Below are 18,302 nucleotides of genomic sequence, written 5' to 3'. Positions count from 1 at the left end.
TAGGAAGGAAGTAGCTAGGTATGTAATCCTCCTCCTCTGTGTATGGAAGACAGCAAAAATCAGGGACTGCATCTCAAGAACTTATGCCTGTATTTTGGAGCTGTTCATCATTGGGAATGCACTAAAAAAAGCTCCTGTAACTAAAACCTGAGTACTTACGTTTGGCAAAAGAGAAAAACTTACAGTCTGCTGCATCAAAAAGCAGAAAAGTAATGTACCATTACTCCATTACTACCACTACCAAGTAATAATTACAGAAAATTTCCACACTTTAGTGCAACTGCTTTCTGCCAATTCTAATACTACTCTCATTATAAATGTCTCCCAATGAGCCAAACTCTTCTCTTAGTAACACTAAGTGTGCCTCTTTTGCCATAGCTGATTTAGGTCTTGGCTTCACTCCATACTAGTAATTTGTTTTTACTTCTTTCTTTCTTATTAAGGTCAGACTCCAATACAATATTAGAATGCTTAATATTTTTCAAGGAAGAAGTGTTTAGGTTTAATGTTAAAATTTTACTTGGTAGAATTGCACAAGAGTGAGCAATTTTGTGTGCTACAAAGAATTCAAATTGTTGCTCTGCACTTCCTGTGTTCTTTATTCCTGTGGTTGAATCTTTGTGCAAAACAACAACAACAACAACAACAAAAAACGCTTATCAACAGATGATGTCTAAAGATACTTTGTTTTTACCTTTTCTCCCTTCACTTTTCCTTCAGGCTGTTTTTTGCTTACTACCAACAGCATGCACTCACGAATGAAAAAAAATCTTTGTAGCAGACAAGAAATAAATGCCTACTCTCTATTCACATGTTACTCCAGGCATTGCTGTTGATATCTACATTCAGAGTGATTTTAAGAGTACATAAGTTCAGATAAACTGTATGTCTGGCTGTAAAATTAATTTCCACAGATCTGAATTTTTCTATGTATTACTCTGGAGGGTGATGCAAAACAAATGGTGCCATACTTCCTTTGCATTAGTTTTACTAAATGTTTACACATATCTTGGCATGTATCTTGGCTGAAAATTGGCTGCTTATTCAAATAACACTTTCCATTGGGCTATGGAGAAACACAAGAAAAGGAAAGTGGAGTTTCTACTAACAAATCCATGTATAATCAAATCACTAGGTAATTCACTTCCTCATATTCTCCATATTCTCCACTTAATATTCCTGATTTTTGTGGGGCTGGGAATCCTTATCCAATGATACAAACCACACAGCATTCCAAGGTAAATCTTTGGAAACTGTAACACCACTCATGGTGGCATAAACCAATATCTCAATTATGAGAACTCCCTAGAACTAAAAATCTCCGAACATTTCACCTTAGACTTCCCTCTGTTTTTCTTTTTTTTTCTTTTTTTTCCAGGAAAAATATAAACTCAATAAAGACTTTCAGAATCTTGCTTCCAAAAAATGTGTTTTTTCCAGTAAACGTGCTTTTTTTTTTAAATATGCCAGAGTTCACTGTAGAAGAATCTGTATTTGTAGCACAGTCCACAATCATACAGAACTAACCAACAAATATGCAGTGACGGATTCAAATTTCTGTTAAAGACATGCTGTATCATGTTCAGCTAGTCACACAGAGGAGGATTTCAAAGGACACGAGAGGTGCTTAACACTGGATTTCCGTAAGTGTTTTTCATCTTTCCCTCATTTGGCACACTGTGTGACAAGGAGAGGATACTACCACACTACTGCTTGCGTAAAAACCTTCTCTGCTCTCCTAGATCCAGGGCAAAGCTCTTCTTCTTGCTCTCAGGCTTCACGTGCCAAAAGCAGCTGGCAGGAGGATCATAGATAAAGCTGAGCAGCTGTGCCTGGCACTTCAGGTCACACAGTGAATATAAAACCTCAATGCTGCCTTAACATTAAAGACACGGCTTGGGGGGGAGCATGGAATAGCAATATCAGAAATCTTATATTATTGCTTGCACACATGAATGAGAATTTATAGACAAAGATAGATGCTTAAATGCAACATTCAGAAAATAATAAGTGAAATCTTATTTCTGGCTAGCACTGCTGAAAATTAAATCTGACTCCACTATTTTCTATAACTTTACTAACCTCGTTCTCACTTACTCTTTTTGTTCAGGTATGTCTTCCAACAGTGTAGAAAGAAAATCCTGGAAAACAAACAAAACACCACAAATAGTGTGTTTATGCAGAGATAACTATGTGTCTGCACTGCTAAAAAGCAACAGATTTTTAAAGACTGCATACAAAAGAATGATAAGAACAAAGTTTATATATCTACCCTGGTGCTATTCTGCTTAATTATTTATACAACAAGCATTATGTTTGTCACTTTTTCAACCCATTCAAGGAAAAAGTGTCAATCATGAAAGAAAATGGCCTTGAAAAGCTTGTTGATTATTTTAACACAATTCTACATTCCCTTTTTAATTTCTCTATAAGAATACACAAACTATAGCTGTTAAAAGCTGGAAATTCATATACTCGGAGGGTCACAAACAGCAGAATCATAGGTATTCTTCACATTCTCTTCATTGTTCTTTTGCTATCACGTTATCATTAATGTGTAATTATTTATGAAAATATCATTAATTATACAAACATATTTTAATGTTGGCTTTTTTTTTTTTTCTTTCCTCTATTGCACCCAATTGATCAGAAGGCCACACCTACCCTGGTTAAATTCACATCCTTGCTGTGAATCACACCATGGAATAAACTATTCAAAGAGAAGGAAGACAGAACTTCTTCAATGGATTAAGAAGGAAAGTGCTATGACAGTGTAACAACATTACTATCATTCTCACTTATAACAGTATCATAAGACCTCTTTATAGAAAGTTCCACTTGACGTTACTGAATGGCTCTCTGACACCCCATGCTATCCACAACCTACCATTATATAAAGACAGTCACATCTGTCTAAATACCCACAAAGCATAGGAATCCTTCTTCACACTAGCTAAAAATTTGGATTCATCTCTTCTGTCTTATTTTAATTGTTTGTATTTCAGTGCTCCAAAACAGAATAGGAGAACAAAATACCTCATACCTCATATCTACACGTCTTCATGTCTTTTAATATTTGCCAGCTGTTAATTCTGCCTGACATATCACTATCATAGCACTGACTTTTCAATTGCTTATTATTTTGCCAAACATTAAACATCAGGAGTGAAATTTTAACCTCAGGCTATTTTTGCCTTCCTTTCCAGGTAAAATGGTTCAGAAGAGTTAAACGGCAAATATAAGAGATTAAGCTTTAATACCATTTATTTAAGTGACCTTAAACTTTGAAGCAAAGGCTTGTGGATTGATGGCTGAGTCAAATCACAAAACAAAATACAATTTGCATTTTTTCTTTCCAACAAGAAATTCAATGAAGTCAGAAAGAAAAGTTAGCAATCATGTCACCACAGTGCATCATTGTTAACAAATTGGCCAGAGGAATCTCAGGCACATATACAGACTGGAAGAAGCACTCCTTGAGAGTAGTCCTGCAGATAAGGACCTGGAGGTCCTGGTCAATGAAAAACTTAACATGAGCCAGCAATGTACTCTTGCAGCTTAGAAAGCAAATGGTATCCTGGGCTCCATCAGAAGAGGGCCAGCAGGGACAGGGAAGTGATTGTCCCTCTCAACCCTGCTCTTGTGAGGCCCCACCTGGAATACTGCATCCAGGTCTGGGGGCCCCAATACAAGAAAGATGTTAGAAAGTTCCAGTGGAGCGTCTCCTGATCAGAGGACTGGAGCACCTCCCCTACGAAGACATGCTGAGGGAGCTGGGCTTGTTCAGCCTGGAGAAGAAAAGGCTGCGGAGTGACCTCACTGCAGCCTTCCAGTATCTAAATGGAGCCCAGAAACAGGAGACGAGTCAACTCTTTACTAGGGTAGATAATGGCAGGACAAGAGGAAGTGGTTTAAGTTGAGGCAGAGAAGATTTAGGATGAATGTCAGGGGGAAGTTCTTTACCAAGAGAGTGGTAAGGTGCTGGAACAGGCTGCCCCAAGTAGGCTCTGGATGCCGCATCCCTGAAGATATTTAAGGCCAGGTTGGATGTGGCCCTACGCAGCTTGGTCTAGTATTAGATATGGAGATTGGTGGCCCTGCATGCAGCAGGGGGGTTGGAGCTTCATGACCCTTGAGGTCCCTTCCAACGCAAGCCATTCTATGATTCCTTGATTTAAGTTAGATGTCAGGGCTGCCCAGAGAAGTTGTGTATGTTCCATTCCTGGAGACGGTCAGGAAAAGGTTGAATGGGGAACTTGACAGCCTGATCTAACGGGCAGCAACCTTGTCCACAGCAGGTGTTTGGAACTGGATGATCTTTGAGGACCCTTCTAACCCAAGCCATTCTATGACAAGTAAAGAAATACAAGCTTGTACACAACTTCTGCTAACACTTTGATTCTGGAGCCTATGCTACCTCAAGCTCACTTGTAATGCATACATGTGCCTATGAAAAAGATGAGAAACTAAATGTTAATATCAATGGCACTACTCAATCATCTTTCAACTTCTCCTTAAGATTATTCAGCAGAAAATCATTGATAAGATTCACTTGACTATTTAAACCTCATCCATGCAGATCAAACAGAATCTGTTACTGTGGTTCAGCAGGCATCAATAAAACTCACAAGCATTGGAAGTACTCCCTTGTCAGTTTGCCCTGGTCACAGTTAAACAATTTATGCCTTTTCCAATCAAATGATTATAAAATAGGAACAAACTACTATGTATCTTTAAGCTTAAAGGATGCTGAACAGAAACTAAGCAAATACAAAATCTTCAAGTCAACAGTTATGTGAGAGACTGTGATAGCAAAAATGGAAATATAGAAAGATATTCCAGAGTTGATAATTGAAGCTGTAGACTTACAGCAGTAAGATTTGTATATGGTATCAGAAAGTTTTATAATATTTTCAGACAGATGGGTCTCTTCCCTGACAGAAGAGATAATACTCATAAAGCTTAGAATTTCCTTAAAGATCTTTGTACTTAAAACAAGGATGCTGAAATATATTTGGATTTATATATATATATATCTTTCAAATGTGTGATCTATTAGAAGACTTTTTCATCTTTCATCAGTAAGAGACATGATTTCTGAACTTCTTTTAGTTCCACTCCCCTCTGCTGTTTTCTCCAGTTCTATTTCTAGCCCTACTTCATTATGATACATTTATATTTTAAAATACTTTAAGTCATTAATTATGAAAAGATCAGAAAAAATAGGATGTTTTCTCTCCAAAAGAAAAAAAAACCTTATACCATGTTAATCATTTTTCTAACTCAGTCTTACTCGCACAAAACTTCATATGTTCCTTTTTAAAAGGTACTTCCACCTGAAAAGTAGATGTGGCTAAAACGACTCATATTTTTATGTATTAACACAACCAGATGTCAGAATGTGCCAGGTAACTAACTGATCTATACATTAAACAGCTGCCATACACAGGAGCAGTTTAAATATAATCAATGAAAAGTAAAAATATCTAAGTTTGTGAAACAATTTTATTTGTTTAAGCTTTAACAAACTCAAGAAGTTGAATAGAAAGAAAAGCATACAGTATGGCAGAGTGCCAACCACTGAACAATCAATGGAGAACAAAATACCAAACAGCTGCTTTACATCTGATTAGCACCTATTTTACATAATCTTTGGGAAGATCTTTTGGAAAGATCTTTGGGAAAAAAATATAAATAAAAGAACTGTGATCATATAATAGTTAAAGATTGTCCCACACTGCATACATGTAAGGAAAGCCAGCAAATGTTCCTGCTACACAGCTACAAAATTTGAATGAAATAGGTAGGAATACGTTCACAGAATCACAGACTCATAGAATGGTTTGAGTTGGAAGAGACCTGAAAGATTGTTTCCAACATCCCTGCCACTGCGTAGGATATCTTCCTCTAAATCATAGTGCCCATGGCCCCATACAAATTGGCCTTGAACAGTTCCAGGGATGCAGCATGCACAACTTCCTGTTCCAATGTCTCATCATAGTTGTCACAAAGAATGTTTAATCAAACTTTACCCTCTTTCAGTTTAAAGCCCTTGCCCCTTGTCCTATCACTGCATTCCCTGATGAAGAGTCTCTCTCCAGCTTCCTGTACGTTTCTAAGTACTGGAAGACTGCAATGAGACCTACTTAAAGCTTTCTCTTCTCCATACAGAACAATCCCAGTTATCAGCTTTTCTTCACAGCATAGGTACTCCAGTCAATCGAAAAAGGAAACTAATTCAATATGAGTAAAAATGACCCATCTATTTTTATTTTACAAGCACACGAGAGTAAAGAAAGCAAAGACCCTTGTCCTACAGACTGCTGTGGCTGGGACAGTGTCAGAATCCACACCAAGCTCCATGGATTTCAACAGCTGTTTAATCAAGCTCATAAATCAGCATGGAACAGCTGAGGCCAAACTGCAATTATAAAAGTTTAAATAAAAATAAGTATTAGGAAAAGATTCTAGATGATGAAACATCAAAATACATATAGACTGGATTCTTAAGCTTCCAATTCTAGATAAAACAGTTCAAAAAACAGACAGTTGAATGACTGTGAATGACTGTGAATGAGTGTGTGCACAGATAAACTTTTGGTGTGAAAAAGATAATCACATGTATATGCATAAAAAGGTATGCAGGAAGATGTTGATGTAGACATATGCACAGTAAGCTTGGACTCATACACCTGCCTTTAAAACTTTCAAGTATAGCATAAAATATTATTTTTTGAAGTGCTGTCTTCTTAATTGTCATTTTACCTGAGCAAACTGTAGCTGTATCAGATGACTGAACACTACAAACCTTTGGTTATTACTGTAGCAGAAGTACATAAAAATGGCAGGCTACAAACAGTTCAGTTTCCAATGTGTTCTTACTTCAATATCAAACTGAACAACAGCTTTAACTGCATTATAAGTATCAGCAACTTCCACTCCTGTCTATTTATTCATAGTCAGTAACACTCTATCATTTTTTTCTACATTACTTAAAAAGTTCATCCAATGCAGCAACTAAGTGAATTCTCCCAGAGAAAGAAAAATGGAAGACTTTATTAAATTCCTTCTTGGAGATTCCAGACTTGTCTGTTAATGACTCAACTAAAGCAAACAAAAACTACTATTAAAAACATACTGAGCATGCAATCAAAATGAGGGAAAAAAAAACATTGATTAATGTTTCACATCTGAAGTCATTTCCTTGCACCTGCAGCTCTCATCTACGAAAAATACTACAAATACCACTGAAAACAAGACTGGTATTCAGAACATGGGCAATTATTTTCACTACTTTTACTTTCCCCCTTCCCCACAATTCCTAAAGCTGGGAACTTCTACAATTATTTTGGACAAGCTGGAAGTACAATATTATGACATTTAAACTTACCATTCATACCTCAATTTACTTTAAATCTTTTATTCATTTAAACCTGGACAGCACACTCGCTCAGGCAGGATCCTGAATAATAAACTTTATACTAACTTGACTTAATGCTCCTGCATTTTCAGTTCCTGCTGTGACTATTTATCCACCAATACCAACATAAATATAGTCTTTAAGACTTCCTACAGAGAAAGAAAACACATTTACTGTTGGATATAGTCCTATCCTTAAAAGGTGCTGTGATAAGACTGTAATAAAGGTGTGTGCAATGTCATACTGTGATAGTGACACTGACCATGGGGAGGAGGCAGTTCTCACAAGAAAGACTGAAATGGAAAGAACCAAATGAAGCAACACAGAGAGAGGAAGGAATAAAGGGAGAATGTAACATGCATACACTGTTACTACTTATAGAGGTTTTCAGTTACATTCCTACTCCGTGTTTCCTCTTTCTCAAGAAAAGAGAGTTATCCAGGAAGATACTGATTACAACTGAAATCCAGAAATTAAAAGAATACAAAACAAGAGACAATTACAGGAGAGTAAATGACCTGTATTTGAGAACATCAGAACCTATGAACATGAATTATCAAGCCGACAGCCTAAAACAAATTTAATCCATTGCTTAATTATGTGATACAGGAATCAGATTCAAGTATCACAGTGAAAAATGGTATTGCCTCCTAACAGGTAGGAATATCACCAACACTGCTAAGCTACAATTGCCGTTCATTTTCCACCACAACCAGAAGTAGTCATTTAGATAGTCAAACAGAAAGTTTATGTCCTTTGTATTTCAAAATGTGAGTAACAATCCCGAGCACTGTACCTGAGAAAGAACAAGCTGTCCATGGAATTTATAGACAAATTTTCGTAAAGATGCAAAGTATGAAGCCTCTCCTAATCTACTTGCCAGAGACCGCAAAAGGAAATAACCCTGCAAGAAATTAAACCAAAAACAAATAGGATGCTATGAATATGCTGATATCTAGAATAAAGAAATCTTTGTAATATTACTAAACCAATCTCAATAAAAATCAGCTTACAAAACTCACCTTCAAATAATGAACCTGCATGAAGACTTTTTCTGCTTTAAGACCATGTTTGACAACAGATGCTCCAGATTCACTCACTTCTCCTGTACTCTCCTTGCGAGGCCTAAAATGGTAAGAGACTAGTAAAGTCCTGGATAAGTAAGAAATAGCTCATGCATTACATCTTCTCATAGTTGAACCACTGTACATGTCCTAGTAACTTAAAAACTTGTGATTAGTTCAGCTGGGATAGAAAAAAAAGCCATTATCAAGTTAGTGCACTATCTTTACTGACAGATTGACATTATGTTACATGCCATCCTACAATGCACAGACACATTATGAAGAAAGAAAAACAAAACAGAAAAAAGACATTTTAAGTAAAAGGGAAGAGAAGGATACCGCAGTCATTATATTCAACTACAGATTCTCTTCTTATACCTGAGCGTTGGCTTAACAGCTTACGCAATTATATTTGCAAGAATAAGTTCTTTCATTTGTATGTAATACACCACAGAAAAAAATACTTTTCTGGCTTTCATTTTGTTTTTTGTTGTTGGAGAAAAACTTTGAAGTTTTAAAACAGCAAGCCTTACAAACACATACTGTCAACAGTTTTTGAGCTGGTTTGGCCCAGTTCCATAATGAAATGGGGCAGAGGGACCCACAGATTCACACCCTGGGAGAGGGGGAAGGGGGAAAAAGGAGAAAGAGTAGGGAGATGGACCTAAAAACAAAACAACAGCAGTGAGATAAGGGAGGAAACTAGCGTACTGAATATAATAGCAAAACGTGAGATAACACATTATAATACAAATTAATTGGAATTGAAGCTAATAAATCAATTAAAATGGGAGAGAGAGTCCAAAACCAAAGGCCTTACTCCACTGCTGAAGGTAACATGGCTGGGAAGCATATACAGCAGAGACAAAAGGTAAACGGAAAAGGTCACCTCATGACTTCTGAGCAGTTTTATCTTTCCCTCTAAATGGAAAATGGAAACGGAACTGTGAAAGTCCTCTGGGAGATGCAGTTCTTCTTTTCTGAGAACCAGGTACCCAGAACTATCAACAATCCACGGAACTGGGGCATTAACTCTTTAACCCCCAGTGCAATACATGATGTTATGATGTGGAATACCAATGACAACAATCATTAAAACCATGACATGCATTTTTGTGTTGTGTAGTGGAAATGCTAAGTCATGACCTAAAACAACGATCGAGCACCTGGAGGGAAGGCAGGGCCAACCCAGGGGAGCTCAGGTGGAACTGACTGGAAGAGATGGAGTCAAGATCCACTTCTTAGACATCATTTAAAAGTTGGCAGTGGATATGAGGGCATCTCTTGCCAGAGATCCCTGCCTACCTGAGGCCTTCCAAGGGTAAGCAGCTCTTTTTCTTCATTTCTGTATCTGTGTCTGCTGCATTTGAGTTCACACTCATTTGCTGTAGCCGAGAACTTTGCCACCCTGCTATTATTATCTGATTATAGCATTACATGGTTTTCAGACAAATATACAATAAACTGCTTCACTGCCTGATTTTAAAACATAATACAGAATCTGGTGTGCATGAAATTTACGGCAGTGAAGACTGAAGGGCTTCTAGGCTCTTACAAGCACAAACTGAAACTAAAAAGAAGCTATGAAAGCATATCTTTTTCCATTCCGAAAATATCCATTCAAGATCTTGAGTGGAATAAGCAAAGCGAAAAGTAGAATTGCTACCCTGGACTTCAGGAGAGCCAACTTTGATCTCTTCTGGGACCTGCTTGGAGCTATCCCATGGGCGAGGGTGTTAGAAGGTAAGAGGGCCCGTGAGAGCTGGTCGGCATTTAAACAGCTCTTTTTCCAAGCTCAGGATCGGTGCGTCCCTGTGAGCAATAAATCAGGAAAGGCTGGCAGGAGACCTGTGTGGATGAGCAAGGAGCTCGTGCATGAACTCAAAGGAAAGAAGAAGGTCCATAAAATGTGGGAAAAGGGTCTGACCACTTGGGAAGAACATAGAAATGTTGTCAGGGCCTGCAGGGATGCGACGAGGAAGGTTAAAGCCCACGTGGAATTGAATCTTGCAAAGGTGATACAGGATAATAAAAAAGGCTTTTTTAAGTATGTTAACAGTAAAAGGAAGACTAGGGAGAATTTGGCTCCCCTACTAAGTGAGGGGGGCGTTCTGGTAAAAGGGAATGCTGAGAAGGCAGAGATACTGAATGCCTTCTTTGCTTCTGTCTTCAGTGAAAAAGCTCTCCCTTGGGAATCCCGGACCCCTGAGGTTAGTGAGAGGATCTGGGGAATGGAAGGCTTCCCTTTAGTCAGGGAAGAGGTGGTCTGACAGCACCTAGGCAACACCAATGTTCTTAAATCCAAGGGACCCAATGGGATGCATCCACAGGTGCTGAGGGAGCTGGCGGAAGTGATTGCTGAACCGCTTTCTGTCATCTTTGAGAGGTCTTGGAGCCTGAAGACTGGAGGATAGCCAATGTCACTCCAGTCTTCAAAAATGGCAAGAAGGAAAGTCCAGGTAATTACAGGCCAGTCAGCCTCACCTCTGTCCCTGGAAAGGTGATGGAACAGCTTGTGCTGGATGCCATCTCCAGACAAATGGAAGAAAAGGAGGTTATCAGGAACAGTCGGCATGGGTTCACTAGGGGGAGGTCATGCTTGACCAATTTGGTAGCCTTCTACGATGTTGTCACTGGCTGGGGTGGATGGAGGGAGAGCAATGGATGTAGTCTACCTTGATTTCAGCAAGGTGTTTGATACTGTCTCCCACGACATCCTTATAATGAAGCTGAGGAAGTGTGGGATAGATGAGTGGACAGTGAGGTGGGTTGAGAATTGGCTGACTGCAGAGCGCAGAGGGTCGTTGTCGGCGGTGCAGAGTCCGGTTGGAGACCTGTAACCAGTGGTGTTCCTCAGGGGTTGGTGCTGGGTCCGGTCTTGTTCAACATCTTCATCAATGACCTTGATGAGGGGATAATGGCCACCCTCAGCAAATTTGCTGATCATACGAAGTTGGGAGGATTGGCTGACACGCCTGAAGGCTGTGCTGCCATTCAGCAAGACCTGGAGAGCTGGGCAGTAAGAAACCAGATGAGGTTTAATAAAAGCAAATGTAGAGTCTTGCATCTGGAGAGGAATAATTGCATGCACCGGTACAGCTTGGGGGATGAGCTGCTGGAGAGTAGCTCTGTGCAGAGAGAGCTAGAGGTCCTGATGGATAGGAGGTTGGTCATGAGCCAGCAGTGTACCCTGGTGGCCAAGAGGGCCAATGGCATGCTGGCATGCATTAAAAAGAGCATGGCCAGCAGGTCAAGGGAGGTGATCCTCCCCCTCTACACCGCCCTGTTGAGTCCTCACCTGGAGTACCGTGTCCAGTCCGGGCTCCCCAGTACAAAAAAGACAGGGATCTCCTAGCAAGAGTCCAGCAAAGGGCCACAAAGATGATAAAGGACCTGGAGCACATCTCTTATGAGGAAAGGCTGAGAGACCTGAGTCTGTTTAGCCTTGAGAAAAGAAGATTGAGAGGGGATCTGATCAATGCCTATAAATATCTAAGGTGCAGGAGGCAAAGGTACAAGGCCAGACTCTTTTCAGTGGTGGGTGGTGACAAAACAAGGGGAAATGGTCACAAAGAAGCATAGAAAGTTCTGCACAAATATGTGTAATAACTAAGTGTGACAGAGCACTGGAATAGACTGCCCAGAGTAATTGTGGAGCCTCCTTCTCTGGAGATGTTCGAGACCCACCTGGATGCATACCAGTGCAACCTGGTCTAGGGAACCTGCTTTGGCAGGGGCACTGGACTTGATCTCTAAAAGTCCTCTCTAGCCCCTATAATTCTCTAATTCTGTGATTTTTTAACTTTCTTTCAGGGGAGATCTTCCTTCAATGTTGAAGGATGAAGATGAATTAAGGACAGCTTATTTTATGATAACTTCCATTCTTCAAGATGGTGTAACCATTGGCAATATCTAGGCAATGTCTGCAACAGCGTGTAAATATTCAGAAAGTTACTGTTTTATACTGTCGGTACTTCAGTGCACCTGTGTAAAGCAGTGGTTAGTGTATTTATAGCACAGTACAGAGACCAAAAGTTTGTTACACTGACATACAGAACCTGACATCTAGTCTAGCAGATTAAGCTAGGCATAACAATAAAAGCAAGATGATTCGAGGTATTTAAGCTACTACCTGACAGATTTTTGCTACTGCCACATTTCTGCAGGAAGCAAAAGACACTGCTTTTATTAGTGAGGATAAAGTAAAAATACCAATCCCTAGGAAATCTATGGTAATTAAATGGCTTGAGGTGGTAATGAAAAGCTATTGAGAGACTATGAGAGAATAGTGAAGGGCACATTTCCTCACAGAGTGATAGAATAAACTCTTTAAATACCTACAGAGCTGGCACAGATCTATGTTTCAGGAGCGAAATGGGTAAGGTCACTGATTTGACTCAAGTGGAACTCAGAAAAACACTCAGACATAGATGTCAAAACTGGTTTGTCTTCAAGAACAATCTCAAGCTGAAGTTCAGTCATAAAGACCAGGACAAGATACAATCTCAGCACCATTTTCTGCTGCCACTGAATGAAAAAGGCATCTCTAGTCTTCACTTTCATACCATAAGGAAGTGGATAACAGAGCAGGCATTGATGCTGGCCAGCAGAATGAGTACTAGGATACTCATATTTTCCTTTTATCCCTTCAGGCTTGCTTCAAACTCTAAGAAAATACAGAGTTTGGTCTGTTATCATATCATATATGGGTAATACAGTTAATTGACATAAATCCCTTCTTTAATATTAAGATTTGTTGGTGCTGCCTTTCAGAGTTCCTGCCTGCTGAAAAGACTTATCTAATTCTTTCTCACTTGGCTTTGTTTTTTGCAGGTAGCATCCAAGAAGCTACTATAACATAATAAAAAATATTCATAATAAGAAGAAACATAAATGCTAATGATTATATCTGAACAGGTTTTCATTTCCTGGAACAAAAGTGAATAGGATCAACTGTCAAATTTCACATAGGTTTTTCCTGCTGTCTGATGAAAACATAGAAAATCATGTAATTGTCCAGGAGAGAACAAAAACACATGTGAAAAAGGTTGCATTCAGAAAGTGGGCTGGATGGTTTCTGTCTTCCTGACATAATTAGCAAGAAGGGACAGTCACAATTTATTTTTAATATCCTTGCATAAAAACACGAGCCTGAACCAGCACAACTTAATGGAGACTTAAAACTCAGTGCAAATCAAAGACATGAAATTTTCTCTTAAATACCAACTCTAGAACACAGACATACTTTCAGGTATATAACCAAGTAAAGTATATTTGCAAAAGTATATTTGCAAAAAGAGAACATTTTTCAAGTCCACAGAAGAGTGACAAAAACATTCATAAAAAAAAAAAACTGTAAAAAATATTTATATCTGACTGAGAGCTGTAGAAAGTCCTTAAACACAAACACAGGAAACTGGAGTAATCAGAGAGGCAGAAACTGACAGAAACCCAAACTGGCATCATAACTGTCTCCAGAAGTGCATGGTAGAGGCATATTTTTCAAAAATAAATGATTCTCATCATTTTGTATTAGAACTGAGAATTTTACTACATGCAACGTAGTAAATGCAAGCAGTTTATTACAGACACTCATGTCTACTACGTAAATCAGTAGTAAACTTAAATATCAGTTTCAAGATCATAGACTCATAGAATGCCTTAGGTTGGAAAGAATCCTAAAGGTCATGTAATGGAGCCCACTTGCCATTGGCAAGTCTGCCACCCACCATATTAGGTTGCCCAGGGCCCCATGCAACCTGCTCTTGAACGCCACCAGGGATGGGGCATCCACAGCTTCTCTGAGCTGTATTCCAGTGCCTCATCTCCCTGCCATAAAGAATTTCTACCTCATACCTAATATAAATCTAATCTAAAGACATTATCTCTTGTCCAGTCACTGCACACTCTGATAAAGAGTCCCTCTCTAATAAAGAACACTTGTAATGTACTGGAAGGCTACAGTGAGGTCTCCTGGAACCTTCTCTTCTTCAGACTGAACAAGCACAGTGCCCTCAACCTTTTTCATAGGAAAGGTGCTTCAGTCCTTTGATCACTTTTGTGGCCTCCTCCAAAAGCTCCACAACTTTCCTGTGCTGGAGGCCCCTGACCTGGACACAGTAGTTTCATGCAGTAGGGAACAATCACTTCCCATGTCCTGCTAGCTACAAGATAAAGAGTTTCAAACTGTAACAGATATTTTGGCCCTCAAATGAACAATTTTAGAATTTACAACACATACACATCTTAATCATATCATTTTATTCAGATTTGGCACTTACATGCCATAGTCCTGCATGTGCCTGTCTTCAGCCATAGAAAATATACCTACTGCATCTTCAAACAGGAACTTTGTTCAGGAAATGTTTCCTCCCCTACCTCCTCTCCCTCCCCCCCAATATAGGGAAACTCCTGTAAACTGCTTAGAGATATTTTATATCAATCTAAATCCCATGTTTTTGGAAAGCTTTCTGTAATAGACTGAAAAGTAATTGCATTATAGAGAAAATTAATAACCCCATCAATTTAAGTTGACTTCTCTTTTTTTTCTTTAGAAGGAAATAAGGAAGCGTAGTGGATTTAATCACATGTATATCCTTTGAAAGGAGAAAACAGTAGAAAATAGTAGGGAGGAAGAGAGGGAGAAAAGAATATGAAAAAGCAAATATTACACCATTACAGCTTTACCTTAAAACTTGCAGCTCTTCTTCAGAGTTCTGCACTTCATCTCTGAGTCGTCGCCAGCGAAGTAAAGCTTTCAATTCCTGCTGCTCTTTTTCTTCATCACACAAAAGCTGCTTAGTGAAAAAAATTAACTGATGTTTTCCAACAGACAACAAAATTTTCCGGAGAGTAACTGCTTTTGTTTTCCTTTAATATCCAAGCAATGAAAGATACAGTGCAAACACACATTAAAAAAAAAAACAAACAAAAACAACAATTATTCTCCCTTGTCTAAGAGTTAAAGCAGAACTAAGAAAAAAGAAGCCTCACTGGGTGCATCAGATCAAACTTGGTGTTCTCCCTTTAGTAACTGGCTATAAGATAACTGAACACACAGTACAGATACCTCACATACTGGTTGCATCTTTACTTTTCTGTCTTGAAAGCAAAGAGCTCTTCCATGTCCTGACTTTATCCCTCTTCCCTACTATGTCTATCACTCTGGTGAAAGTTCCCTTGTAATTTTCCACTTTAACAGACCATTAGGAGATGCATGCTTACGAAATAAATGTTAGGTTGTCAGCATACACATCAGTAACTAATTTATACTTTTTTGTTATAAGAAAAGATGAAATGGGAGAAGGTAAAAGCAGCTAATATTCTCCTGCATTACATGAGCATTTCAGTCAAAACTGCAATTATTGTTACACAGTATGGAATACACACAATCTTACAACTGTAGTATCACACAGAACCAAAACTACTCAGTTAAAAAAAAACAATAATAAAAGCAACGATAGATTTTCTGACCGTATAAATTTGTTAATTTACATGGTCAGAAAATTTATATGGTCAGGGAATAAACATCCTCTTTTGTTGCTCACTGCTTTCCAGCAGCTACATGGAAAGGTGCCTACTACAATGGAAAAGCTTTCAAACGACTAAGATAAGTGCAGACTTAAAGACAGCAGCACGCCACAGGGGAGTGATGCCCAAATGCAAGAATGAACTTTAAGACCAGAAGGGAAAAGCAAAGTGTTGGGATAGCTTTCCCCTCTTTCTCATTCCAGAAGCATTTTAAATGTCAAGGAACTCTAATTTGTTTAAAACTATGAATACACTTAATACTTAATAAAATGGAGGCTCAGAAGAGCTTGTGATGTCAGATCCCATTCTCACTTTCCCTCTCAAGATGGAGCTCTCAGAATTTTAATGGCAGAATCAGAGCCTAACTGACACAAGCACAAGAACAGATGATGAGTACACAAAATGCTTGAAGTAGGACAAAAATAAGAATTGGATGAGAAAAACTCTTTACTAGCTGACATGCAATATATGAGCTTTTCACTTTAAGACAGACAATGATTTCTAAGCTTCTGACAAGATGTTAACTCTTAACTAGGCAATGTAAGAGAAAAAAAGTGTTAACTGCTAGCACTCTGTTTCATCAGCTTCCGTTTTGTTCTGAGGCTTGCCACCACATACAAAACCAAATCATTTTCATTAAGAACCCGCAATATTTAGTAAGACATTGCTGATTATTCCACTTTCTGGAGCATGGCACAAATGGAGAGAACGCATAGCAACTGTTTGATAACTGAATGGTAATATTTAAGGAGATGTTTCCATTCTTATGTGCACTGATCTTTACCTCTGTAAAGATTAGAGTTGATTATGGACAGGGAAGGAAAGATTTCTTCTTCTTTTTTTTCTTTTTAAATCAAGTTAGCCTGCAAATTCTGGTATTATTTTAAAGGACTCAGCCTCATAACAAAGAAGCTTTTAGGAATACTTAACTCACAACAAAGTTGCTCCAAAAGTAGTGCCTCCTATTTATTTCCATGGAAACTACAGGAGATCAAAGAGCACAATAACACTATTTAATAGAGCAAATTTTCAGCTATAAAATACTACTGTTCAACATAGACACCACCATTAGCTATTTATTTTCACCAGCAATGAACAAGAGCCTGTTATGCTCATAAATATCTGCATCAGCAGGGGTCATCCACAGTCACACAGCTGAAACGCACAACCCACCACCTCACTCTGTTCATATCCACTGTTTGGACTTCAGAAACATTCGGCAGACATTGATGAATGTGTGTGGGTGTCATTTTTTTTTCAACTTGGAGGAATTCAGTGACACACCCTTGCTTCACATGCATTTCCATGTCAGACACCATTTTGTCAGACTGCCGCTCTGCTGCCATCCATCACACGGTAACAAAATGGAACAAAATACTGTTGGGAAAGTTCAACTCTACTGCCATAGCACCAACATCCAACTCTAACATCACGGGCCAAGAAAATAAAATAGGAGGCATTACTTTCAGAGCAGCACTCCTATATAGCTTTGATTTCCGCATGATTGAGAATTAGTGTATCATGATTAAATTGAGAAGTAGTGCATCAAACTTACCTGTTGTGCCCTAGCCCAAAATACATCTTCTAAAAAAGTGGCAAACCCTTCACTTATCCATTCTTCAGTCCAATCACGAGCACCAATGGCCAATCCAAACCAAGAGTGAGCAATTTCATGGCACAGACGTGTTCCACAGATATGGCTCCCTCCACGCAATACACTCTGTGATAAGAAGATGATGTGTGGGCTACACAAGGGAAATGAAAGACAAAATACATTATAAGTCTGTTGTAACATCCACTGCATGGCCATAATAACATGTAGGCTTTATTAGTCTTGTCAGCCTCTTATTACCATATGCATGCTAGGTCATGACAAACAGTTTATAGCTCAGGCATTTCTAGGCGATTCAGTTGTACTTTATCAGTGCTTGGCAGAGAATCAAATTAAAATTCTGCCAAGCAGTTGTTTTGTATTCAACCATCAAACAGCTATTACCTGTAAGAAGTAACCTAAACCAAACTTCTACATTTTTCAAATTACAAGACAGAAGCATTTATATGTAAGCCAGGATGATAGATGATCAGATGTGAATATAGGCAGCAGGTATTTATCAGTTAAATGATCAAAGCTGGATGTAAAGAAGAAACATTTTATAAAGAAAACAAATCACTATCTAAACAAACAAGAACCACATAAAGTAAGGCACTGTGCTTCTTACTACCTAAAACAAGCTAAAAAGATGCCATCTGAAAATAAGAGTTGATGATTTACGCAAACACAAAGGAAG

At 38.6% G+C, this 18,302-nt stretch overlaps 1 protein-coding gene across 15 annotated transcripts in view; it reads right to left on the bottom strand.

Annotated features, from left to right (window-relative positions):
- AOPEP (aminopeptidase O (putative)) overlaps positions 1 to 18,302 on the bottom strand; it is a 173,204-nt gene that overhangs the window by 88,019 nt on the left and 66,883 nt on the right. For 14 of the 15 annotated variants that reach the window (XR_014880622.1, XR_014880623.1, XR_014880619.1 and 11 more), the window contains exons 6-10: positions 17,570 to 17,759; positions 15,172 to 15,281; positions 8,443 to 8,545; positions 8,217 to 8,324; positions 2,098 to 2,141 (exon numbers count right to left, since the gene is read on the bottom strand). Coding sequence is in view for 5 of the 15 variants with exons in the window: in XM_085214015.1 (XP_085070141.1) it covers positions 2,098 to 2,141; positions 8,217 to 8,324; positions 8,443 to 8,545; positions 15,172 to 15,281; positions 17,570 to 17,759 (555 nt within the window). In the remaining 10 variants the exon portion in view is untranslated. The remainder of the gene's footprint in view (positions 1 to 2,097; positions 2,142 to 8,216; positions 8,325 to 8,442; positions 8,546 to 15,171; positions 15,282 to 17,569; positions 17,760 to 18,302) is intronic. The other variant, XM_085214016.1, reaches the window with a different exon arrangement.

Source organism: Meleagris gallopavo, chromosome Z, assembly GCF_905368555.1.
Source record: "Meleagris gallopavo chromosome Z, MGAL_WU_HG_1.1, whole genome shotgun sequence".
NCBI lineage: Eukaryota > Metazoa > Chordata > Aves > Galliformes > Phasianidae > Meleagris > Meleagris gallopavo.
The sequence above is the reverse complement of the archived record's forward strand: the minus strand, read 5'-3'. Positions and strand labels throughout refer to the sequence as shown.